We start from the raw sequence: 25,361 nt of genomic DNA on the forward strand, positions 1-25,361 counted from the left end.
AAGCCTTGTGCATGTCTCAGGCAGCAACTTATTCTTTGTTGTTTGTTTTGCTTATCCTGACGCCTGGTCATCCCTGGCTGCTGCGTGGTACGAAACCCCACCCAATCAGGCTAGACTGCGACGACGGGCGTGGGGAGAGGATGGATGAAAGGCGGCGTCGCGGAGCATCACGTCGGGAGAATTGGCAACACCTAGATCAACCACTAAGCCCCTTCATTACTTTATATACTATCTTATGTTCTTTGGGAACTTGGCTTACGTAGAAACTTTTTGGTATCGTAATCGACTGCTTCTCATGTGGCGAGACCTGTTGTGCTGGGGACCGTCTGCATACAAGTTAGACCAGTCGTTCAGTAGCTCCACGATCGGCGGTGGAAAAGACTTGGCCCACCATATCGAGGGCCCCTTTGGCCGGAATACCTGCATGCACCGAGCCACCAGCTTCGCAAACTTACACGATGAATCTCCCATCACTTCCCACCGCAACCCCTATGATATATGTGAATGAGCTATTCGTGTCGCAACCTCATCATGCCGATAATCCTCTCTTTTCGCTCTCGGTGAAGAAGATGACCATCCTCCAAAGCTTCTTGACCAGTGCTTCTGCCTCATCGTCCAGTGCCTGTAAGTGTGTCAGTGAGAAAATACTGCAACTGTATGTAGGTAGCAGGCGTGACTTACCTCGGCTAGCTCCTCAACAACCTCAGCAGGCTTAGAGTGCTTCCGAAGATGCTCTTCGACAACTTCGATGAGCAGTTCCTCTTGCACACCAAGATACTCCACCAACTTCTTCTCCACGAACGGTCGGAGCTTGTCGCGGATAACGGTTTCGTCCAAGAAGTCCCATTTGACATCCCATTCCCAGAGACCTGCCTTCTCACTGGGAATCTCTTGAGCCAATGATCGTACGGCCTGCTCGCGTTCCTCGTCCGACATGCCAGCTGCTGCCATGGGCTCGAACTTGATGGGAACAAGCTGTCGGCGGGTGCTGGAGTCTTCCTCCTCGTCTTCGAGTAGACCTTCCACCTCGGCAATCGTTTTGCGCTGGGGAGCCGCACGCTGTGCTTGTGCCCTCTGAGCAGCAGCGCCAAGGGACAACTTGAATGGTTGCGGTGCGGGCATGGCTGCACGGCTGTCCTTTTGCTGCATCTCTTGGGCTTGGCGCTCCAGGAAAGAGTCGGCCATACCGCGCGCCTGTTCCTGTTCAGCGGCCTCCTTTGCACGCTCTCGTTCTTCGGCCGCACGGTCGGCATCATCAGCCGCAATCTCTCGAGCACGGAACGCGGTCCGGTTACGAATCCAAGCGCTCCGGTCGGCAAAGTACTCTTCCTTCTTACGAATGGCCTCGGCATCATCGTCGAAATGCTTGAAGCGGTCCAGCAGTTCTTCACGTTTGCGTGCAATGTTGGCTTCGTCGGAATCGTCGCGGTCCTTTTCGCGCTCGAGTGCGGCGGCTCGAGATCGCTCACGGTTCAACCAACGCCGCTCGGCGTCCAAGTACAGCTTCTCCGTTTCCGAGTTTTGCTTGGCGACACGACGTTTTTCCAACTCGTCATCACTAGCATCGGTTTCGTCGTCGTCCCGGTTCACATGCAGGCCACCGTTTGTGGTGCCACCGTTGACAAAGTTGACGGACCGGTTGTAGTCCTTGCCGAGATCTGTCTTCTGGCTCTTGGGACCAGATGGGGCATTCGGCATTCCACGAGGACCCAGGGGGTGTTGTTCGAATTCGAGTTGTTATTCGGGGGTGGCGATGCCATCCGCGAAGCTCTATTACCGTTGGCCCGTTGGCGTTCGAGCGCCTCGAGCTCTTCCTCCCGCTTCAAACGCTCCAGATCGCGCTTGATGCTGCGATCACGGAAGGCTGCGATTTCGGCAGCTACTGTCTCGCGCATCTCGGCGGGAATATCGGCGAGCTCATCGTCTTGGGCCAAGGGGATATTAACCACCTCGACATTCTCGCCGCTCTGGCCCGAGGCGTCTCCCATGGCAACATCTCCATCTGCATCGGCTCCTGATTTTGCGGGAGGGTAGAAGAGTTTGTGGACCATCTGCTTCAACGCACCTCTGGCTGCTTCCAATTTAGCATTGGCATCGGAGTCGTCTCCCCGGTTCTCCTTGTACGTCTCGAGGTAGTTGATCGAGTTCTCATCGAGTTTAAATTGGAGCTTGCCCTTGTCGAATTTCTCGTAGGTCTCGTCGTCCTCGTCGGTCGCACCATCGCCCGCGGGCGCCTGTTTCTTGGTGGGTATATGTATTTCCTTCAGAAGTTCTGAGGCTACCCACAATGATTCGGCATCCTCAAACTGCGCAAAGCCAAAAGTCATATCTTTCCCGTGCGCGTCGGTTGCCCTGTCCCATTTTCGTAGGTTGCCGGCGAGTTTGAGAATCTGTTCGATGCCTTCGTTTCCACCGATGCCTTGGGTGATCCCTTGTACGAACATGGTGCTGACGAGTTCCTCCTTGGTCGGGGGAATCAGTGACTGCATGTTATCGCGGATAGCCTGTCTTGTCTGATCCAAGCCTCCCGTTCCATACCGACGCCGGGTCGAGCGCCGCCAGAGGACATTTGAGCATCGCTGTCTTTGCGACTCGGCATACCCGGTGTCATGGGTTTAGCCGGCAACGTTCCGAGACGAATGACGGGGGCATTGAAGTTTATGTTTGGCATGTTTGGGGGAGCCTGAAAACTGGTAGGCAAGCCGCTGGGTCGATTAGCTTGGTTGATGTTTGGCTGCTGAATGCCAGGGGGCGCGGTGCCTGGGGCAGACATGCCTGGAGGAGGTCCTACACGAACTGAAGTCAGTATGCATGAGATTCATGGGAAACGCTGGGGTCTTTCTTACCAAGACCAGGAGCAGATGGCATGCCTGGAGGGGCGCCATTTGCACCAGGGTATGAATTGTATGTCGGAGGAGGCCCGAAGCCGGGCACTGGAAAGAAGAAGAGCGCATTAGTTTTTGTCCACGGCGTTGTCGCAGAATAACGCGAATCGCGAGATCAAGCAGGATTGGCGCAAGACACTTACCTCCTCCGTAGGGGTTGTAGGACATGCTGTCGGCGTTCCAGCTGTCGCTTCTGCTTTATTGTCGGTAAGTGCGCGGTGCAAGTACACAGACGCCGTCGGTATATCGTCGAGGTGTCGTCGAGGTGTCTTACGGCGTTGTTGTAGATGCAGCCGGTAGAAGGTTGTTGGTCGAGGAGATTGTTGTAGGCGAGAGCAAAAGCTAGGTCTGGTACAAAATGGTCTGCATCCAGCAACTGCAACAACAACAGCAACGGCGACCTCGAAGTTTAGATTTAGTGGTGCAGGCAACTGGATCCGTATTTGTTTGCACTAAAGCTTGGCTTTCAGGCCTGCACCTGTTGGAACGCGACTTTCCAGCAAGGCTCTGACGGTGGTGGGTGGAGTGGCAGGTGGGGTTCCCTGTTGCTGGTAGCAGCTTCTTCCTGCCAGCCTGCATTGTCCAATGGCAAAGACAAGCCCGGAAGTCGGATGATCCAGGCCCGACCAAAAGTTGGACAGTCGCATCAAGATACAGCTCAGAGCTTCCGCACGACGACGACCCGAAGCCCATTGCAATTGCCATTCCCGGTGTGCCCGCTACACCTTTGTTCTTGACTTGGATCTTCCAGGATGTAAGTCTGGCCTCTCCATCGTTTTTGCATGAACCTGAGGACTCATGTGTTTTCCAGGGCGGCCGAATGGAGCCGAGTCGCCAATGCGGCCATGCGCTCTGCCTCGACAGTACGAGCCACAACTTCAACACTTCGCTTGACATCCACCCCTCACGAGCCTCGTATGACACCCTCACGACCTCAATCCGGGCCTTGAGCCTTAATGGCTCCCAGATGCGCACAACGCGGCACTACGCAGACTGGTCCTCGCCATCTCGACCGTCCAGAGCTACAGAGGAGGGCGAAATAAAAAAGCCGACCTTCCCCACGTCCAAGAGCGGCTCGCCCTTCCCCTTGTTCGGCAACAAACCCCCCACCCGCCGCACATTCGACGCCCCGGACACCGACTTCAACCTGGGCGGCCTCGGCGACAGCGGCGTCGACTCGACCGACTACACCTCGTTCAAGACGGGCGACTTCTCGAAGCGCGGCCTGTTCGTCGACGACATGGCCTCGCTGGCCGTCAAGAAGCCGACCATCCGCTGCGTCCCGCGCACCGGCCGCACCATCCACGTCTCCAAGGGCGCCGAGCTCACCCGCGTCTTCAAGATGGTCGACATGCAGTGCTCGGCCAACCGCGTCCGCCAGGACTTCGCCAAGCAGAAATACCACGAGCGAAACGGCCAGAAGCGAAAGCGCCTCGTCAGCGAGCGCTGGCAGAAGAAATTCAAAAATGGTTTCAGGGCCACGTGCAAGCGAGTGTCGGACCTGCGGAGGCAGGGTTGGTAACATATCACAGCGTGCTGGGGGGCCGTTCACAGTACTTTGATGCGGCTTAACTTAGGGTATTAGTTGCGTCAGGTGCGTGTACAATATCGTGGCACATCTGAGTCAAGCTCAAAATGCTGAGAGGGCTTTGCAGATATGTAACTTGTGTAAAAGAATAGAACTAAGCATGGGTGTCTATATGAAGATGCGATGCCATTATCTGCAACCGGTCAATGTATGATGATTGCGACAAACGTGAGCACTCGGGTTGGAATTCGGATTGAGGCTATAGTGATAGGACACGAACCTGGCTGAAGGGTTAACCCCGAAGCAAATAATTGATTCCCAAGAACCCAAGAATAATTCAAATCCCCTTTCTATACGTGATATGAATTGAAGAAGCGAGACAGAAAATCGGAAAAGGACAAGCACTCCCCATCAAGACACCTCCCGCTGGCGAATCGCCAATCAGGTCCCCCACCTCCTCCTATCCATAATCGTATTGGCGGTATGAAGTGTATGCCAGAGGGTGGGTCTTAACACATGCTCAGGCACGAGACAGCTATCTCTTCCGACGACAGCATCAGTCAACGGCACATGAGGTAAAACCCGTACTACCTATGCTGAGGCGTCAGGCCGTCGAATTTGAAAGCCTGACACCCTGAAGGTCTTGCATGAATTAAACAAGCAATTCTAATAGGCGGAAAGTCACTGTGTGCTGTCCGCGATCATGTTCTACGTCGTCTGGAAATAACGTTGCCGTACTTTGCGGCAACTTATTCCGTCTCGTCAATGAGATATTTGCCAGCAGCCCTATTTATATAGTATGAATGGCGCTTGATGCCACTTATCAGAGAAAGACATCGCATGGGTAAGGTAGTCTTCCCAGTTTCTTTGTCTCTTCTTCTGGGGAACGAGTCTCAGCGGAAAGGTCTTTTCATATAAATCCATGATCTGCACAAGTCTGAGATCATCGAATTGACGTGCCACGAACCCAATCCCATAGGGTTTGCCATCTTGATACTTCCCCAGTGGAACGGTAGCCGCCAGTGCCTCTGCGCATGCATCAAAGTTAGCAAACATGGTTGGACATAATTATATAAATATACTCACATGCCCAGGCCGCGCGATTGCTTATTTCTGTCCATCTCGATAACGCGAGAGCATCCAGTTTAGGCTTATCCAGGGTCTCAGTGATACCCTTATCAATAGCAATAAGTCATACCATTGCTCAGCTGGAGTTTCTAAGAGCAACCTCTGCCCACGATTCCCTTTAATCGTGAGTGCGGAGTCAGTATAGCAGCGACACACGGATTACAGAACAGACAATGGCGACGGCGATCGGGATATGGATCGAGTTACATTTACTATGCCAGGGGAGCCAGCATGTCACCTTACCGACTCGGCTGTGTCTCGCCCTCCTAGCATTGTCAGATATCCGTGTCATGATCATACCCAGCACGGTGTGTTAACCCTAGTGCAACTGTCAGCCACCAGCTTCCCAGCGAGCTGCTCGCCAAAGTTCTACAAAACCACAAACAGTAGCTCAACAACATCCGCACCGTCCAACACGAGCACGACTTTACGCCAACTTGATGCTTCGCTAGTAAGGGCGGTTCTTGGGCCAAGGCACTCCTCGTCGACTAACCTGACCGGATACCTGACTGACCTGACCTGCTCGCTCTCAGGTTCCTCGGCTAAGCAAGCGCGGTGGAGTTTGGAGGCACGGGGGCCTGCCAGGGCCGCAGGCCCCGGGGTAAGTTCCAACACGGTGTGCAGGTCAAGGCCCACTCGATCTTCGCATTGTATTCGTCCCAAATACTCCTTAGTCAGTTGAGGCGAAGTAATTGTTCCGTTCGGGAGACGATGAGCGGCATCTTGCGCAGTCAAAGTTAGCAGGTCGACTGGATTTGGGATATAGCGTGCTCTGTGAACCTTGCTGCCCATCCATATTGCCTAAAGCACAAGCAGGGCAGCGAACTCGACAGCCCGTACACTTGTATAATTCCATTGTTTTTAATGGTTTATGGAGGTTTGAGAATTTGTGAGTGGTAGCGCAAAACACGTGTTAAGAATGCAAAGGTCTGTTCGGCAACTCTAGGCACGTGAGCGTTTGCTGGAGTGCTCAACGTATCTAGGTACATCATGGGCTGTGAACGCATTTACTGCAATAACAGAGGAGGGGGGTTGTAAGCAGGCCATGTGATAAGTCTATAGCAAACACGCGACGATTCCTCATGGGAAAAGAACATAATTTGTCCGGAACGAGCCGAGCCCTGAGACTGGGTAGCAGAAGAATTCTACACGGGAAGCGTCTTCCATTTGCTTGACATCCATGCAGTACATTTAAGGGCAAGCCTCCAAATGGGACGAACTATCTCGAACTTTGATCTGTCTATCCCGTATTCAAGCAGAATACTACCGATCAAGTAACGGAACAAGCTTTGATAGACGGACTGTGGTGATGCTAGCGATATCGACAGTGAGAGCATCGCGAGAACGACGATGAGATCGACTGTACTAACAATACCGACGATAAGCATATCACAAGAGAGATGAAGAGTTTGCCGGTCTTTCTTCCAAGACCGATTTCACCTCTCGTCTCAAGGATGAGACGGCGTCTGTGTTGACGGGACATGACTTTAGGCCATAAGATTAGACCGTTTCGCAGTACAGACGCTTTGGCCGCACGCCTTAGCCGCTTGATTTCACAAATATAGCAGCAGTGCATTGATCGTTGCTATGTCAAGACGAGTCAATCTGGCTCTTAATTCGCATTTTTAGGCTCCAAAGTAGCATAAGCTCAGGCTCTCGCCTTCTGCAGAACAGTAGTCAGCAGTATCTGTGAAACCTCAATCGAAGTCAATAAGGCTCGCCCCGAGCGTTTCCCCTATTTCGTGTCTTCCAATAACTTGCACTTTTCTTGCTCTCTCATCTATGCCTCTATTCGCGTACAATTACACTAGTTTTGGCTTCCAACCGAGATGACAACATGGAACAAGTTATCTCTGGCGCGCAGACCATCGATTTGAGCGCTGCAACTTCTTCCAACAACATTGAAGTTCCGTTCCGCCCTGGCCGCAATGGCTTTGGCAGACCCCCGGACAGCTGCCCACAATACCTGTTTCGTGTATTCTCCAAGCGGTCCGCTGGCGAGAACAATAACGAATGGATGAGAGCCTCCAGTGCTTTGGGTGAAAGGGCAGGCGTATTCACCAAAAACCCGGCCGAAGTGGCCATCGTCCTCAACGAACATCTTCGCGGCCAATCGACCTCATGGAGGGACCCCTTCATATCCTGGACGACCTCATTCTTGTTTGCGCTTCGTTGCGCGGTATACAAAAGTTACTATGAGATGTTGCCAATGAGGGAAATCTTCCTGTGCATGGCCGCCACTGATCAGTTCGCCACTGGGACGTTTCTTCAGGACCGATTTCTGATTACCGAGTTTGAGCAAAAGCTTGCAGCCAACAGTCGAATCAGCACGAGGTATGAGTCCCAGACCCGGGAGAAAGGAGGGCTGGGCGATTTCGGGTGCCTCCGTAGCGGGATATACTATTTTGGGGAATATTTGGCGCAGGGTCAACTTTGCATCAAGGATCGATCCTGCACTGTTTCTTGTGACAAGATATTCCATGATCTGCCAGCCCTTCGACCTGGCATCATGAAGGATCCAAAGTCCTGGGCCAAGGAGACAGTTAGGCTTCGCAACGCATTCTACGAAGGGAAGCCCAAACCAATCGACGAATCTGAGGTTGATGCAGCGCAACGGATAGTGGCCAACTTACCTATGCCATATAGAACCCCGATGATGGTCTATCTGGTTTCCTCCAGCCTAGGCGATGTAGTGAAGTAGCTAAGATGATCTTGGATAAGAATCCTACGGAGGGTAACAGAACCACTCCACCTGCTTTGGCTATTAATTCTGCTAAATCATCTCAGAAATGCCACTGCACCGATGGCTGATCCCCAGAGGCCTGGAGCCACCGGTGACCGCGGGCATGGACCGCATGCCGGAAGTGACACAATGTCAACACATTCTACAGACCATCTCTCAGATATGGGTGGCCAAGCTGTTGGAATCGTTTGTCAAAGACCCTCGTGTATGTCGAGAGCATTCCAACGAAGTCAGAAACGTCCTTGAAAAAGCAGCCGGTACGCAACCCATCGCAGAACAATTCCATTTGCTTCACAACCCGAGAAATCACTGAACTATGCGCAGCATATTTTGCCGAGTCCGCTGGGAGAGGAGAGGCAACGTGCCCTGATTCATAGGTCACGACAGGTCTGAGAGCACAGGTCCTTTGAAGGAATGATGGGGACTGCGTCCTGACACACTACAAAAGCCAGATGGTACACTGTCGGATAGGATCTGTATGTACGTACGTACATAACCTATCCAACAGCCCCTGACCCCTGAGAAGCCTGGTTCAACATACACCGACCGTGGTACTAGGATGTATTTTCAAATTGATCTTGCTTTCAAAACATCCATATGACAATAACCCTAGTCTCAAGAAGCCGCAATGTCAATGCCATCTGCATGAGCCAGGCTCAACTGCATGAAACTCGATCCGTCCTCCTGTCAAACAGGTCTTTGCATTTGCCTACCTGAAAGTGAAGAAACTAAGCCGCTCGCACCCACTGCCTAAAAAGCTCACTAGCAGCCTTCCTATCATGCCAGAAAGATCAGCTCCCACATATGATGGCGGTGAGAAGGGCGAGAGGTGGCAGGGAAAAGTGTCCGAGTGGCGACGTGAGGAGATGGAGGCCTTGAAGGAGCTTGCAACGACTGCATAGCTCTCAAGTGTGGCAGAAGAGAGATTCTACGGTCGACCTGCCGATTTGGAAAACATGATAGCTTTATCTTTCAACGCCTCCTCGGAAGTGGCATACAATATGACGAGGCGCTCGACCGGGGGAGAGCTGTGGTCACTTGCCTTGGCGGGGATGGTATGCCAGCCGATGTCCACCTTGCCAGCACGAGACTCTGGCGACGGAGTATACGTAATTAGGTCATAGAGCTAGGTGCCCGCACCGAAGATAGCTATCCATGCGCGATGCCAGCAATCCTGGGAGTTGTCAGAGGCTTCGGCGAGGACCATGGAGAAGCTTAGGCCAGTCGCTGCCTTCTGGCTCTCATCCTGCACGCCCAAGACGGTATCATAGCTATCGGTGATGGTTTTGCATCTTTCACAAATACGATCTGCGCCACCCACCTGAAACCTTTATGTCAATACCAGAGCGATTTGCGAAGCACAGTACTTACCCTTCTGACTACTTTACTTCTTCGTAAAGGGACATGGGCACTTCCTGCACATAGGACGAATATGTATACTCCTGGCATTTTGGAGATTGGTGGCTGTTGTTGATGGCTTTGGGATCAAAGATCGAAAGCGGACTGGGCACGGAGGTGAACGATGCTCCCCGCAACCTGGACACACCCCTGATCAAAAGTCCTATTTCAGTTGCCAATGTAACTCGACCCAGCATCCCCTGGTGGAGACCTGTTTACCCATCAGGGGTCACCCTTTTCTTCTACTACATCATCCTATGCATCAATCTTCGCCCTTTGAACTGGCTTGAATCTGACCCAAAACTGCGGCCTCTCCCAGAACGTAAGCCACTTGAAGTCTTTCTCAAACGACAGATTCTCGTAACCCGGCGCAGCCTCCAGATCGAACTGCCAAAGCACCTTGGCCATAAACAGCCGAACTACCGCCATGGTAATGGCCCCGCCCGGACAGCCCCTCGGTCCCTGGCTGAAGGGCTTCGAAGCGGCCAAGTCGTCATCTTTGTACTTGGCGTCAAACTTAGGGTGATCTGGCGACAACCACCGTTCTGGGTGGAACTCGAGCGGGTTGCAAAAGAACCGAGGGCTCCTCGCTGCAGCGAAATAACTAATCTGGCAGATGACCTGGTACACTCAAAAGTCAGTATTGGTATATTTAGAGCGCATACCTACATAATCTGGGACATGAGGCGCAACTGGTAGTGAGCGAAGCTACGAAACTAGAGGGGAAACCTACTCCTTTAGGAATGTATGCAACGTCGACAACAGCACCCGGACTCACACGGGGTAAACCATCCACGGTTTCCTGATGAAGTCGGAGACTCTCCCGCTGGCAACCCTGAAGGTACTTCAGATTCGCGGTAGTCTCCGTGTTGATAGCATCCGAGGTGGGAAATGCGGCTCTTACCTCCTCCACTAACATGGAATATGCATCAGGCGCCCGTAGGAGGAAGAAGATCAGGGAATAGAACTGGTCCGCCAGGGGCTGCCAGCTGGCTAGGAGCAGCTGTCCCGCCACGTTCTCCAGATGGTAGATACGCTTCTTATCTGTGGGCACGGGCTGGTCAGCAGGGACGAGTTGCTCGAAGTAATCCAGGTGCTCCGTCTTGCCCCGAAGCCCAATGCGTGTCGCGACGTCTTCAGTATTCATCCGTATCAATTTGGGCATGATAACCCAAACGGAGGCCGGGATGGTTAGGTATGCCAGGGGACTGAGGAGCCCAATTTTCCTCGTGATCTCGCTCATCGTTACGAAGAGGTTCAGCTTCAACGATCCACTCAGGAATACCGAGTCCTTCACTACTCAGAGGATTAGCCAACCTCGTGCGGGGGTGGAAAGGCCGGGGGCTTGCTACTGTCTCGAACTTGGCCCATATCGCGGCCGTACGTCATATCAACTGAGAGATCCAGCGCCAGCCAGTGCGTCCAGCACTGTAAGTCGGCACCTTTTCCTTGCGCGCCAATCTCCTTCATCTGGTTAAGGAAACGGTCGACACGCTTGAGAATGGTTGCCTCTTTGGCCTTCAGATTCCTCGTGCTGAATGCAGGGGCGAGCTTCTTGGCAATCTCGCGGTGCCGGATGGGGTTTGTCTCCCCTGTGATGCCGCCATCGCCCGTGTCCAAGGCATCGTAGCCGACCTGAACGAAGAGCTCGAGGTTCTTGTCCTGTAAGAGATAGATGTCTATCCCCCATAATTGGGTCAGGACCTGAATATGAGAATGTAGACGAATCAGCCATGGCAGGTCTTACCTTTCGCCGCCCTCGGTGTAAGGAAAATGAGTTCATTGGGAGCAATGCGGATTATGTCACCTAATTTGCTGACATCAGCTTGGTGCGGCTGATTGAGGATGACAGTCGTTCGTTGGTGATTTCCGTACCATACTGTTTGAGAGCATCCTCAACAATCCATGGGTACCTCCCCGTCGTCCTAGTTGGAAGCCGGCATGCGTTAGTGTGATAACGCCAATGTGGCATGTACGACCGTAGCTAGATGCAAACGGAACATCGCTGTGTCACATACCGAATGTAAGCCCACCAAATGTCGGTTATGGCAGCAAGCCTGGGACCCGGATAGTTGGAGAGTGGATGGAATTTGAGGTTGTAGATGACACGGGCTAGGAAGTAGGCGATGGCCTGTGTAAACATAAGCCACAGATTGTTGTCAGCAGGGACGAGCCCACCCAGAAAAATAATGATGACCAGACTCACCAGTGCGACAATGGAAGGCAGAAGTTTATGGGTGGCTAGATTGCCGCTCAACCTGTCGAGCCAAGACTCAGGTGATACCATATTGAGACTTTCGCATAAACGGAGGCGAGGAGTGCTAAACCGGAACGCACCATTCACCGATACTAAATTTCTTGTTGTATTTCGATGATCGAATGTTGGGCTCAAATACGTTGAAATTCGCAGTTCCCGTCTGCTTACCCCTCTCCCCCTCCCTGTTGGTGCGCTAGTGGCATATTAATTAACCGTTGTGTGACCAATGATATGATACGGCCGGGGAGGGAGACGATGATCTCACGAGACAGAACAGGCAGTCAATAAGCAAGGGAGTACTAACCGATCTTGCTGGCCTAGTTTCACGAATCTTATGTCAGCCCTTACGTCCCGGCCAACAGAGGTGCGAAGCGGGGAGGCAGCTTTCTTTAATTTAATTTCCCCTCTATGTAAGGGGGTTCCTCTTCTATCGCAGAGCATATTCCAGATACATTACACCTCTGAGCACATGCTTCGTACATCCAGACCGTCTTGCCACCTTTGACACAGGGTCACAGCGAACCGACAGAGCCATGGGATACACGTTTGAAGACGCCATGAATGACCCATCACAAAGAAATGTGGTCATTCTTATTTTCGTCACCGTCCCGTTATGCATTGGAGCAACAGTACTACGGTTCTTTGCTCCCAAAACATCCCAGCGTTTGGGCGCCTCGGCGTTTCGCTGGGATGATACTTTGCGATTCTGGCGCTGGTATTCTTCCTTGGCTATGTCATCGCGCCACTTGCTGGTAAGAAGCCCGGTTTTTATGCCGCAAAATAAGACCTCGCTCATCTAGAGTTGCGACTAGCTCTCGCCAGCGCAGGTGACTTAACGGATGATGAGGTAGCCATTCTTCAAGCAAAGGTAAGTGAGCTCTACATTGATTATCGACCATCAGCAGTGATACTGAGAAGCTCACTGCACAGCTAGGCTATATATGCACACCACTTTTCTACCTCAACCAGTTGTTCGCCCGGGGAAGCCTATTTGTACTTTACTACAATATCTTCTGGAGCGATAGAACGTATATCAAGTGGATATATGCTCTTTCGATTATCAACGTATGCTGGTGTGTCATCTTTTTATTTCTAATACTGTTCTATTGCAACCCGATTTCCAAATTCTGGGATGTCAAGGAAATCAGCCTGGGCATTGTTTAGACGGGAACAGTTTTCTAGTAGCCCAGGAAACTATTAACTCCTCACTGGACTTCGCCTTGACTGCACTCAGTATCCTTGTTGTCCAGAAAAAGCTTCAAACGAAGAGCTACATCAAGACCAAGCTGTCTTTGATATTTTTGGCGGGGGCCTTTCTGGAGTTGTAGGCTTCGTGAAGATCGGCATAGTCAACTCAACACCGAATACCAACGGCCGTAAGTGGCTCCACCTGCTCATCCGCAGGCACTCTTTGCATTGTGTACTGACTCAAAGCCTGGCCTAGAGGAAAGCGACATCAATGCGTTTTGGGACATCCTGCAGATGGCGACCAGTATCCTTTGTGCCTGCGCACCCATGGTGAAGACAATGATTCCACTGGCTGGTCTTTGGGCCCGGTTACGATCATCTATCACATCACATAGCAGCCAGGGGCAAGCACCTCTCCCGGGCTCTCCATCAAGCGATCACAACACGTCAAGACCGCAATTATGGGGTGGGCCCCGTGGGAGACATGCTCCGGAAGATGAAGCGCAACCATTACAAGATTTGCAAATACACAGAAGGTAGGGCAAAAGAATGGGGGTAGTCTGGAAAAATGTCAGACTTGGTCAGGTCCATTCTGGGTAGAGAGGATGGTGAAAGATCGCCAAAGAAGAAGAGGAGTTTCAATGCTTTGCAAAGGCCAAATAGCTGCTCAACGGCTCACTGATCCTTGGAACCCGGACACCAAAAAGAGCAAAAGACGCATGTTAGTAATCCAATGCTACCTACATGTATTTGTAAAGAAGTCGTGTCCTAGAAAAGGTGCCAATTCCCTTTGGATGTATACATTTTTAATTATAAATTATCTTTTTATTCCTTAATAATCCTAAACACTGTCATTTGCTAATTATAAACTAGAACCTTATTTGATAGAGAGCTCCTCGTTCTCCCCACCATTCATCCACTCGTTCTGGTTTTTGAACCATGTCGTTGCATCGTCTGCCGCCAATCTATCTTTCCCCAAATCTTTCGTATTGATGCTCTTTGACCGGAAGTGTCTCATTCGTTTGTACACACCCTCGCGCTCCTGTAGAAGCAGTAGCCCGTAGCGCGGGCGCCAAACACCACACTCTCGTCCTCATCACCTCGCCCGACGACTGGCGGATCCGATGACGCGATGGGCAGTGCAAACAGCCCCGAAGAGTCCCCGACCATAACCCCTGTCGCCGCGTCTTCGCGGTCCAGCATGACGTGGTCGCGCAGGGGCAAGTCATGATAGTGCGCGTTGCTCGCGCAGTGCTCATTCTCATCCTTGCCGCCCATATGTCGTCGGTGCAGCCCTAACTCATCGGCATAGCGGTAGTCGACTGCGTCGTAGCCGAAGATGACACGCGTGTGCTTCACCCGGCCCTCGCGTCGCCCTATATCGAGCCAGGGCGCCGCCGCGCGCCACGGCGCCAAAGGGGTCGCGTGGCTTGGCGGGCTCGACGCGGAAGGTTAGGACATTGGCGCCCTGGCTTCACGAATGATGAGTTATTCGATCTCTACAATTCAATCCGTGGAGAAGATTTTGAGACAAGTCGCCTCAGAATCCTCGCAACCTTGATATGGATGGAATCCGTTGACTTCATTGATACCTTCATCGAAGACGGAGTTTATGACGAAGACTTGCCCTTGCCGCATTCGCCAAGTGCCGTAGACAAGAAATGGACTAAATGGAAAAAGAACGACAAAACATTGTTTCACACATACCAGTTCAAGTTTGCGGCGCCCATTTTTGTCATGAACTCCTACCAGCTGCGATTGTATGTTATACCGGATCACATTCTTTTACCATGGAAACGAGCTGGCCAATAGACAAATGGCAGGAATGGACAAGTGACCAAAATCGAGATTCACCACAGCCACCACAATTTCCCAAACCAAAGGTAGCAAACCCAATACCTTTTGCTGACAACTGGAACATCTCTGACGCAACCTATAGGACCGAGCAGATCGCGGAAAAGTCTTCGCTCTGAAAAAAATCATGTCCAACGACCAGGATGTCTTCCGAAGTGAGCTGATAGCACTGGCCAAGGCTAGTGGGCATGTTCAGAAGGAGAAGCATTTGATCAAACTACTATTCGCATTCCAGAGCGGCTCCTACAACTACCTGATGTCTGAATCGGCCGACGGAAATCTTGCCGACTTTTGGGAACATAAGACAGCGCAGGACGTGTCACTGCGTTGGTTTTCAGACCAGGTTGCTGGGATCTGTCGAGCCATCAAGCGCATCCACGGGCTAACAACATTTCAGAAGTACCACCAGACTATATCGAGCGACAGAGATCAGGACTGGGGCTTACTCCGCCAGCCTCCGGACACGGGATTATTAAGCTCTCCATATCGCTATACAGACTCATTAAGTTTATCCCTTCTATAGGCAAGATCTAGGGGATGCAAACCTTGTTCGAGGCTAGTATTGGGACAGACTTTACGTCATCGGTGAGAGCCGATATCGTGGACTGAGAAGCTTAATGACGCTTGATATCGCAATCAATCCCCGGTTCATTATCCACCACTTGAACAGCCACTTGACCAGGTACCCGTGTGATCATTGCGTATGATTACTGTTCCCTTATTTCATGCACTTATACTTACCCATATACTGACTGTGGATACTCTTGTGGCGTCAAACTCCAAATTCTGCCAATGGGCTCTCACAAGTGCCGGGTTCAGCTTAGTCGATTGGACTGATGATCGCTGACCTGAAGCAAAGTCCCAGCACCCGACTTTTGATCTCTTCAGCTTACCACTATATTCTTATACCACGATTTGATTCGTAGGTTGCCAGCATGCACATTTCCCTTAGATCATTATTGTCAATTAATTCTCGGAGCCGCGTATGTGAGAAGCAGGAGCTCGTGTTACGTTACATCGGTCTATATGGTTCTCATTAGCTGCTGTAATTCTCCCGGAAGTGGGCAAGAACTTGCGAAGTGACGCCGTTTTGAAAGCTAAGAGACTGCGCTACCATGCCCTCCGTGTCTGCCCCCTCTCAAGTAGAAGGTTTGGTCTAAGCAACTACACCACGTTGAAGCACCATTAGGGTGATGGTGATGTGACAGCCTGCCTTAGCTCCAATAAGACTTTCCCTCTTCTGCTCTAGGTGAGTAAGCCCTAGACCTTTATACACCTTGAATGTGACACACCCTCGACATCTTATTAAGCAACGTGCATTGTGTAACATAACTCGTTCATGTATAATCCATCCATCTATAGCACCATTGGGCGTAATATTGCTGCTGATTTGCAAGTCAGTATATGTGCCCTCGCGATACGTGAGTAGACATTCGTGTAACCTCGTATTGCCTGATAGTCCACACACAACTCCATGGAGGGTGGTATTGACCTTATGGCAAAGAACTATGCATAGAAATATTCTAAAGTCCATGGTAATACAAGAAGTCTTTGAAAAGTGTGACCAGATGTGTGAAACCGCGTACCAAGTTCAGTGTATAAGATGGTAATCAAATCCCTCTCAGTCGCATCTACCTCCAGCATTCTCCATCGCTATCCAGAACTTTGCTTAACCTTCACGAGTTTCACCTAATCTAAGCCAATCAATATTCCTCAAAGATGTTTATCAAGTCCGCATTTGCCATACTTTCAGGCGTTGCCACCCTTGCCCTAGGCGGAGTGCTGGTTCATCCGGACGATCCATACGCATCTCTAGCCGTTACGGCCAGCTCCTACGAGGACTGGGTCAACCGCATCATCGAGGCCGTAGCCAAGGCCGATAGCTCCGGTCCTGGGCCGAGTCCAAGTCCTCTCGCTTCTGTGGCCCAGCAGGAAGCCGTTGAGGATTTAGTCAACGCCACTCTTTCTGGTCAGTCTAGATTGCCTATGCTACACGAATTGCTTATGATTACGGCTTTTTTGAGAGAAACATGAACTAACCGGGATTGCGTCTTCCTTCCTTTAGCACATAGCACCACTTTGGCTGCCCGTCAGTCTCGCGTACTTTGCGATATCAACACCCCATGCTTTGTAAGGGCACCAGTTCCAAACTGCTTAAATCCACGGTCATTTAGCCCCTCGAATTAACCCGATACTTGGCTAACCTTTCCTCCATACAGGCCCCCGATGCCGGAAGATGTGTAAGCCACCTCGCCAGCCTCGGAACGCAGGAGTGCCGCGTCGGCACCAGCGGCACCGAGATGTGCAGGGACCACAACGCAAGAGTCGTCGGACTAAGCATTTCGGGGGAACGTGCAAACTCTTGGTATGTAATCATGTCAGTCTTCGCTGTATCGCTGCAACTCGAGTAACTAAACGAGTAAACGCTGCGCAGTAATAATGTCGCGCGCGCTGGTGGGCGTATTCTGGATCTCTGCACCAAGTCCGATAATCAAGTCACGGGGCAGAGCACACTTGACAGCGATAATTCTTTCAATGTCATCATAAGCGCTTGAGTATTGACCGAATGGGTCGTCTCACCAAGATGATAGGGTATCCTGCAGTGTATGACAGTTGCGAAATGAAAGGGTTGAGGGAAGTCAAAATACCGCGGTTGGCCCTGCGCATTTAGTCAACAAGTTGGCGGAGTATTAACTCAATTTGATTCTGAATCTATCCTGATAACAACGCCCTTTTAAATTGCATGTTGGCATCTAGTGTTCTCTTCTATTCGATGTCAAGCCGTTAACCCCGCAATATCGCCAAATCTCCACATCGTAGATATTCTTTCGAATTGGCCTCGTATTAGTATCATCTATTGCATACTTCGTTGTAAGACATAAACTTTCAATCGCTCTCAAGAGTCAAACGTCGTAATCGTACATACTGATTCCAAGAAGTTTGAGCCATTACTTAATGATGCCTGTTAGTACCTGCGGTGACCACCCATGCCTCCGCCTCCCATACCCCCTCCGCCCATACGGCCTCCGCCCATGCCACCACCACCTCCCATACCGCCCTGCTTACCAAACCCAGCCAACTTCCCGAGCCCACTCATCATGCCGCCGCCGCCGCCGCCACCCATGCGGCTACCGCCACTGCTTCCCATCATTCCACCGCCGGATCCTCCCATACGACCACCTCCACTGCCTCCTCCCATACGGCCCCCGGAATGGTGGCCACTCATGCCATGACCTCCGCTGTACCCGGCCGTTCCCATCTCAGGACCGTGGTGGTGGTGCACAACCTTTGTAGGTTGTTGGGAGCCATAGCCCCCTGTGCGGCGTTTTGATGACCCAAAACACATTGTGATAGTAAGTTGTAGTGTTTTGATAAAGTTTGGAGAAGCCTTTAGGTAGCGAAAGAGGTTTCGCTCTGTTGATAATGTATATAAGAGTTATGAGAGTAGCTTCAGAGTAGAAAGTACAAATTTTGATGTTGTATTAAGTGTTGACGTAGTGTTCTTTTCGTAGTAGTCAAGTCGGTCTTGAGTGTTATAAGTAGTTGATGGTGACGATGGCAATTGACTTTTGATTGATATGAGATACTACTTTTTCTAGGTAATGCAGAAATATCATGCTATTTATTGACCTCGAAATGGTCTGGATGCGATTACAACTCTATCATGTCATCACGATCATCACCATGGCCTGAATGAAGAGTCCTGCTTAAGAATCAGGTTCTGCTACCGAGACTGACGTCGTAAAGAGTGTATGCTGTTGCTGTAGTGCTTGGCTTACGAGCTGTGCAGCACTCAGAATTGCCGGTTGCCGTCCATAGGCCCAGGCCAAGATATTGCCACTAGGCTATACGCCTTGATTGATTGGTTGTGGATCATGTCAGTGCGAACGCGCGGCCCACGCCGAGAAAGCTTGTCTCTTCCCATCTGGATAACACGGCTTCTGGCCCGGCTGCACGCACGGCGTCTAGGCGCACGTCAGAAAGGTGCTCAACATCCCGGCGTCGTTGCCGGATTCCTTGACTCATTGCAAAGATTTCGGCCAGAACAGGTTTTCTTTCTTCTGTCTTTCAAGTGATCAGTATTGTCCCTGTTCTCATGAATAAAGGAGTAGACTTTTTGCTGGCGAATTACCTTTGCGTCTTTGACTTGTGTAATGACGGCCCAGCTCGCCATGATGTCAATTGCAGGCCATTGCACTTTTGTCGCTATCGCAAATCAGACGTTGGTAAAGCCCGCCGCGCCGGCTCAAAAGAACTGGACAGGAACCGAGCCATAGTTGAACCCTTTGCCATGAAAAAGGTTTCAATAACTATTCTATACACTTGGCGGCCAAAAATAGACTGTGCAAAAGGTTCGGAACCGAATGGTCTTGGCGGGCGGTTGCCGAACGCCACATCCTCATGCCCTTCTCCCCACGCGACAGCTGAATGGCAATATGCTGATCAAGGGGCCCGGACCGGAGTATCTTGGCAGGCGCTTGTTAAGCGTTTCAGCCTTATCTGACTGTTTCTGAAACTGACAGAACCAACAGAAGCTTGCCTTATGGCCATGTTTCATTTTTTATGCAGGGTGTATGTTTGTTGCCCCTGAATGGTGGCTTGTTTCATGACAGCACCAAGCCTCCGTCAACATGAAGGTGCAGGATCCAATGTGAACCCGTAGTCTAGATATGGCGTGCATGAGAATTGTATGCTATCCCATACATATTCGAAGAAGTTCAGCTGGCCATCTGCCGACGCTGGGTATCCGCCGGAACCAGGGCCTTCTCTCTATGCTGTTTTCAAAGCTATGCAGCTTTAAGCGAGGGCCTTTACGAATGAACCGGCACGCAGGGTTCTCTGGGCGGACATTCGAGTTCAATCATATATTCTACGCGATCCTTCAAAACCCCGCTCCAGATCCCGTGTTTCGATCCGTCAGGGATAAGTCGCAGTTAGTTACACGAGATCAGCCATATGTATACCACATGTGTCTTATGACTCTGCTATATATGGATGGTATTGTTCGAAAGGGGTAAAAACGGAAGGGTAGATGATATAGGGTTATCGGCGTTTTGTACATAACCTCTAGCTGTCCCAGAAAACATCCATTCCGCTTCACTTCAAAACCCGTAGCCAACCCCATAAAGTCCCAATTCAGTTTCAGGCCACATGGAAATGGACACACTCAATCATCACGACGCCTTTGGGCGCACATCGAGGGTTCCTCAACACGAACATGCCGAAGAAAAATACCTGAGGCCTGGCAGTGGAAAGCTAGTACCACTGGTTGTTCAGCAAGCGGTTTCCAGCACGCGCAGGCCTGGTCAATCTGTCTCCCTCATGACGCGCCTATCGCAGTGGGCGCATTCCTTCTCCTTGGTCTCAATATTCTCTCTCATCCCCTCAGTGACTCGAGCAGCAACCCAGAAGCTCGAACGAGGTGGCTCAGATGACACCGGCACGTGGAGACGATGTGGACGGCTGAGAAAACACATATCGCTAATTATCACACTGGCCCAGTGGGCTGACTCTTCTCCGTGGGCATGGGTTCCCGCCTGTTTCCTTCTCCTTTTCGTAGTAAGTCATAACGCGGCCTGTTCCTCCTGAATCGATACGCATTCTAATGCAGTGAACAGCTCCTGATCCCACAGAGTGTTGGCGGTACTCCGGAGAATGGTGGCAAATACGAACCGGTCCGCGCCTACGATCGCCAATACGCCAAGGTGGCGCGCAATCGGAAAGAAGGCCGCCATCAAACCTTGAAGAGTAGTTCTGATGCCGAGCTGGACGACCCCGAATCCAGTCCGCTCATCCCACGAGACCCGGAGGATATTGAGATGGCAGCAGTAACGCCGTACACCTCTACCACCTCTCTCGTCCCCGCAGTCCCGCGGACCCACGACGACGTTGAGACGACAGCCTTGGCGCAAGATTCTTCATCAGACTCCGGGCAGGCCCCAGGATGGACAGTAACGACTCTCCACTCCACCACCACGTCTCTTGCTTCCACATTCCGTGGTAGTAGTACCACTGAGGGAAAAGATATCGATGGAGACGACCTACTGGAGCGAAGCTTTGCTCCAAGCCACCTCTGCTTTCTAGAGTATGACAAGAATGCAGAGCCCATTGCGTACGAGACTCGCAAGGTGACCGACTGGGTTCGTGAACACAAGGGCGACCATTCTGGGGCTGACTACGTGTTCCTGTCATACACGCGTGCGCAGTTCAATGTGTTTACAGAGGAGGGGCTGGATGAAATGGGGGTGGAGGACCCAGAAGCCCGCAAGACTCTCCTTCACATTGCCGCATTCGACCGGGCTACTTTGGAGAGACATGGCATAGACGCAGCACATCAGGCGGGCAAAAAGGCATTCTGGTGGGACTTTGAATGCATCAAGAACCCTGATGGTTCCGCAGCGACCACCGTCAACAATCCCGAGGTTTATGGCATCTGCGACATTGCGCGTGCCGCTCATTCTATGGTTGTCCTCGTCGGTCCCTCGGTCGAAAGCAAGAAGTCCCGGCCTCTGAGAGCCTACAGTGAGGAGGCCTTGGCGCAATGGCTCGATGAAGGGGCCAAGGCATACAGCCAAGAGACCATGACTGAGTGGATGCAGGACTGGGGTTCCAGGCTGTGGACGTTGCCTGAGATATTGCTTATCTCGCCCGAAGAGCCTGTGAAGGTGTTTGCCATCGGAGGCCCCAGACCCCCAGAGAAATGGGCGAAACGAAACTTCGCCTCCCGCCCCGTCTGGAAGGATGCCAAGCTTGTCCGGCAGCTGATTGACCATTACGAATCCTCCATTCATCTGGAGCCTCTGGAGCTTCTCAGTCTCGCCATGGAATGCTTCTTTCATAGGGTGGCAGGCAAACGCTTTGAGGGCGATAAGGCGTATGCCTTGATGGGTCTCCTTCGCCGCCGTCCAATGGTCAATACAGAGGACTCGGAATTTACAGCCTTTGCCAGGCTCTCGTTGGCCAACGATTCAGAGTCTCTTCTCGAGCGACTCATCTGTCTGCAACCTCTTGAAGTTGACAAGCCGTGGCACGACCAGAGGGACTTCTGGGACTCGAAGCTCTGGGACATTGAACCGAAATGTCAGATCGCAGGCATCGCGGACGACGAGACGGTGGTCTTGGATGGGGCCTATGGAGCCACCATAGAATGGAGTACCAGTGAGTTGTTCTAGTGCTATGAAGCGCTTGTCCAAACGCTCTTTATACCGGCTGCTGACTACATTCTGCAGTGAAACCGGTTTACTTCTTCACTCGCCCCACCTTCCGAAGGACTTTGACCAAATGGACTTTGCGTGGTAGTCCCTATTACCTCATAGCTGCAATAGCTTTGGTATACTTCAGCGCCTCGACCATATCCCAGATCAATCAATTCAGGGCCGACATTCAAGCAGACAGGAGCGCCAAAGGCCAACCCCCAGTTGCCGAGGCTGATCTCCCCTCGGCAGACACGTTCGTTGGCCTGCTGGTCCTCTTCGTTTTCCTCCTGATCTCTGCTCTCGGCCTCTCCCTGGCAGCGCCCGCCATGATCCTTAACCTCTACGTCGGCAAGTTCTGGAATACGCAGGCCTCGTTCGTGGGGATGGAGGGCGTCCCCGCCAAGCTCGGGCTGGTTGAGGAATACCTCTTCGCAGCCGACCGTGGGCGGCTCAAGTGGAGCGCGGCCGGTAGCACGCTGTCGCGTCACAAGGAGTCCGAGGACTATAAGGGCGACTGTATCGGACTGCCACCTCTGGTATTCGATAATACCGGTTACTACAGTGAGGGCAGTCATCTCCGCGCATTCACGATTATCGATACGTACTCTATGACGGCCATGGCCTTCCGGGCCGCGCGGCCGCCAACCGCGGTCATCGTCTGCGGACAGGAAGGCGGGATGCAGCGCGCGGCTCTGTGCTCCTACGACTGGAAGCGCAACACCTTCTCTCGTGAGCAGGTTGTCCGGTTGAAGACGGCCGTCCTGGATAGGATGTTCCGGATGGATCGGTTCCGGTTCTCTTTCAAGCGACGTGCCGTTTCACAAGAGGCGGCGAAGACAGCTTGGCCAGCATCTTAGTGCACCTTGAACGACTATTATAAACCAACCTCTTGATTTAAATTCACATGAGAACGAGGAATGTACCCCTTATGGGCGGGTTAGTTTGAGAGGTCGCTACGGGGTAATGTGGTTGATATAAGGTTGGGGTTAGGTTGTTACGCTATTTACTAGTGGTAGCCATTGTGGGGATCGTGTAGACCCTGAATAAAAACAACATCGACTAATTTTGATATGGGTGAGTGTGCAGTGTCAGCAATAAGCAAACACAAGATTACATGTCCATGTACTTAATCGCTGCCGCGGTGTTCGGGGCCTCCTTGTTTTTTTGTCAGCCAAGCTGGCTGAAGGTTATTGCATCTTGTGAGACATAGAGTGTTATTTGTAATCTAAGACAGAGGTCATCGGCCAGTCATACTGATGATTAGGTGTGTAAATTACTGGATAGCAAACTGATCGCCAGCTTATAATCATTAACGTGCTGCGATTCTGTGAGACATCGCTGACGTTATACGCCGTACGTGTGTATCGCCGAACCTATCCTGCTTAAATATCATTGTTTCCTCCTTTTACTTGCAACAGTTTCGACCAATCTACAAACCGGCATTGATCCCACAACTGAACAAGAGAAGAAGAATAACAATCTCACGATGCCTTCAGTCGACTTCGACTTCTATTCGCTTGATTCTGCCACACAATCCCATATCCTTCAAACGACGCCAGCTCTGTATCCGCCCGGTGGGCAGGAATCAAACTTCGATAACCCGCCCAATGGCACAGCTACTGCTGCCGTCCTTCTGGTCATATTCCTGTCTCTGATAACCGTTAGTATCAGTGCCCGGGTGTACGTGAGGTTCTTCTGTATAAAGGAGAGAGCCCTGGCAGACTGTGCGTTAAGCCCCATCGGGTCTTGTCCGGACTCTTCCTCGGTATCCGCGCTGACTTGTTCTACCCTAGACCTGCTTATCCTAGGCTACGTACGTTCTGATAAGATGCTGCGGCGCGTGGTGAAACTTCTCGTTCTCATTTGTTTACGTAGGCCATCATCATCGTCAGCTTCAGCCTCACATTGCAAGTCAGCCAACGTCCCGGCTTCTTCGTCCATCAGTACAATGTCCGTCTGGGAGACTTCATCTGGCTCCTTAAAGTAAGTAGTTTCCTGTTGCAAAGCCGCCGGAGATATCACCTGGATGATGAGCTGTGTCTGTCCTGATACGCGAGAGAACAGAACATCTTCATTGTCAAACAGCTCAATTCCGTCGCGATTTGCCTCATCAAAGTCGCCATACTGCTCGACTGGATTCGCATCTTTGCTCCTACTGGCCGGTGCTTCGTATACTGGGCTAGCCATGCTTTGATATGGGCTAATATCGTATTTTTCGTCGCCCTTCTCGTCGTCTATAATATTGTCTGCACTCCGTACGCGCGTAACTGGGATATCATGTTAAAAGGCAATTGTAGCCGTACCAATATATACTACACAAACTTAGCCATCTCGATCTTCACTATCGCCTCCGACTTGTACGTGTTGTTCTTTTATCCCCCATCACGCCCCCTAGGAGTTGATCGGGCACGGATGGCTAACTTGGGCTGATGCAGCCTTATCCTGGCAATCCCGCAAAGGGCGATATGGTCGCTGCACATGTCGACCAAGAGGAAATTCAGTGTTTCCGCCATTTTCGCCATCGGCATTTTGGCGTGCGCTTTGGCACTGGTTCGATCCATCGAGATGATGCTTCAGTCTTCTTGGACAGACATTACATATGCATACTCGGTCGGCGTTATCTGCGGCGCCGCTGAGCTCACGTGCGGAATATTGACCATCAGCGTCCCTAGTCTACCTAAGGCCTTATCATCAATTCGTTTCCGTGAGTTCGCTTCCTGGCTTAGCCTCAGCACCAAGAAGCACAGATGGTTTCGAAGCCAGATGGCCAATACACGTGTCCCGACCGCTTTAGCGCGCCCCTCTCATCGCCTTACCTGGCACGAAATGGAAGCGAGAGGGAATTCCCCAGCAAGTGTGGCTACGGCAAACCACCAATTGTTCCCCTTCGACTCTAACCAAACCTTACTCCATGAAGATGTTGATATTGAACGAGGGATCTATCGCTCCACCTAGCTAGAAGGAATTAGGCTTAATACATCTCAAGAATTGATCCTAGTGTTTACACTTTATCGTCAGTATTTAGTACCGAGCCACGGGTGCTTCAGTGTTTCCTCATCGCTCAACCGCTCTTCAGGTCGCCATCTCATAACCTTCTCTATCAGATCTACCCGTGTTCTCGCCTCTGGCTCGGAGAAGGCGGGAAAACGTGGATCATTGTAGACCCAGTCTTTATTGGCTCGGT

At 51.5% G+C, this 25,361-nt stretch overlaps 11 protein-coding genes across 11 annotated transcripts; 6 read left to right on the forward strand and 5 right to left on the reverse strand.

The window, feature by feature from the left end:
* Positions 1-529: 529 nt before the first annotated feature.
* PG998_003027 (uncharacterized protein) lies at positions 530-3,053 on the reverse strand (the record flags this gene model as incomplete). The annotated part of the gene is made up of 6 exons (XM_066869845.1): positions 530-622; positions 682-1,658; positions 1,778-2,504; positions 2,645-2,787; positions 2,847-2,933; positions 3,029-3,053. 6 exons carry the CDS (start codon positions 3,051-3,053, stop codon positions 530-532), a joined length of 2,052 nt encoding a protein of 683 aa, XP_066733595.1.
* Positions 3,054-3,705: 652 nt separating this feature from the next.
* On the forward strand, positions 3,706-4,407 carry PG998_003028 (mitochondrial 37S ribosomal protein bS21m; the record flags this gene model as incomplete). The annotated part of the gene is made up of 1 exon (XM_066869846.1): positions 3,706-4,407. One exon carries the CDS (start codon positions 3,706-3,708, stop codon positions 4,405-4,407), a length of 702 nt encoding a protein of 233 aa, XP_066733596.1.
* A 2,971-nt stretch (positions 4,408-7,378) lies between these two features.
* Positions 7,379-8,661, forward strand: PG998_003029 (uncharacterized protein; the record flags this gene model as incomplete). Its single annotated transcript, XM_066869847.1, has 4 exons — positions 7,379-8,140; positions 8,188-8,275; positions 8,329-8,541; positions 8,609-8,661. The coding sequence occupies 4 exons, from the start codon at positions 7,379-7,381 to the stop codon at positions 8,659-8,661; spliced, it is 1,116 nt and encodes a 371-aa protein (XP_066733597.1).
* A 551-nt stretch (positions 8,662-9,212) lies between these two features.
* Positions 9,213-9,733, reverse strand: PG998_003030 (uncharacterized protein; the record flags this gene model as incomplete). The annotated part of the gene is made up of 3 exons (XM_066869848.1): positions 9,213-9,376; positions 9,425-9,605; positions 9,656-9,733. 3 exons carry the CDS (start codon positions 9,731-9,733, stop codon positions 9,213-9,215), a joined length of 423 nt encoding a protein of 140 aa, XP_066733598.1.
* Positions 9,734-9,937: 204 nt separating this feature from the next.
* Positions 9,938-11,969, reverse strand: PG998_003031 (uncharacterized protein; the record flags this gene model as incomplete). Its single annotated transcript, XM_066869849.1, has 6 exons — positions 9,938-10,303; positions 10,416-10,978; positions 11,035-11,361; positions 11,430-11,489; positions 11,558-11,607; positions 11,701-11,969. The coding sequence occupies 6 exons, from the start codon at positions 11,967-11,969 to the stop codon at positions 9,938-9,940; spliced, it is 1,635 nt and encodes a 544-aa protein (XP_066733599.1).
* A 2,172-nt stretch (positions 11,970-14,141) lies between these two features.
* Positions 14,142-14,857, reverse strand: PG998_003032 (uncharacterized protein; the record flags this gene model as incomplete). Its single annotated transcript, XM_066869850.1, has 2 exons — positions 14,142-14,556; positions 14,835-14,857. 2 exons carry the CDS (start codon positions 14,855-14,857, stop codon positions 14,142-14,144), a joined length of 438 nt encoding a protein of 145 aa, XP_066733600.1.
* A 60-nt stretch (positions 14,858-14,917) lies between these two features.
* On the forward strand, positions 14,918-15,504 carry PG998_003033 (fad binding domain protein; the record flags this gene model as incomplete). The annotated part of the gene is made up of 2 exons (XM_066869851.1): positions 14,918-15,010; positions 15,067-15,504. The coding sequence occupies 2 exons, from the start codon at positions 14,918-14,920 to the stop codon at positions 15,502-15,504; spliced, it is 531 nt and encodes a 176-aa protein (XP_066733601.1).
* A 1,196-nt stretch (positions 15,505-16,700) lies between these two features.
* PG998_003034 (uncharacterized protein) lies at positions 16,701-17,536 on the forward strand (the record flags this gene model as incomplete). Its single annotated transcript, XM_066869852.1, has 4 exons — positions 16,701-16,950; positions 17,047-17,111; positions 17,156-17,346; positions 17,416-17,536. 4 exons carry the CDS (start codon positions 16,701-16,703, stop codon positions 17,534-17,536), a joined length of 627 nt encoding a protein of 208 aa, XP_066733602.1.
* A 410-nt stretch (positions 17,537-17,946) lies between these two features.
* Positions 17,947-18,327, reverse strand: PG998_003035 (uncharacterized protein; the record flags this gene model as incomplete). The annotated part of the gene is made up of 1 exon (XM_066869853.1): positions 17,947-18,327. The coding sequence occupies one exon, from the start codon at positions 18,325-18,327 to the stop codon at positions 17,947-17,949; it is 381 nt and encodes a 126-aa protein (XP_066733603.1).
* Positions 18,328-19,612: 1,285 nt separating this feature from the next.
* Positions 19,613-23,034, forward strand: PG998_003036 (3-hydroxyisobutyrate dehydrogenase protein; the record flags this gene model as incomplete). Its single annotated transcript, XM_066869854.1, has 3 exons — positions 19,613-19,632; positions 20,593-22,139; positions 22,211-23,034. The coding sequence occupies 3 exons, from the start codon at positions 19,613-19,615 to the stop codon at positions 23,032-23,034; spliced, it is 2,391 nt and encodes a 796-aa protein (XP_066733604.1).
* Positions 23,035-23,663: 629 nt separating this feature from the next.
* PG998_003037 (uncharacterized protein) lies at positions 23,664-25,132 on the forward strand (the record flags this gene model as incomplete). The annotated part of the gene is made up of 5 exons (XM_066869855.1): positions 23,664-23,990; positions 24,053-24,160; positions 24,242-24,440; positions 24,504-24,534; positions 24,613-25,132. 5 exons carry the CDS (start codon positions 23,664-23,666, stop codon positions 25,130-25,132), a joined length of 1,185 nt encoding a protein of 394 aa, XP_066733605.1.
* Between the last annotated feature and the right edge of the window lie 229 nt (positions 25,133-25,361).

This window comes from Apiospora kogelbergensis (genome assembly GCF_038363985.1).
Source record: "Apiospora kogelbergensis strain CBS 113332 chromosome Unknown utg000002l_segment0_segment0, whole genome shotgun sequence".
Lineage (NCBI taxonomy): Eukaryota > Fungi > Ascomycota > Sordariomycetes > Amphisphaeriales > Apiosporaceae > Apiospora > Apiospora kogelbergensis.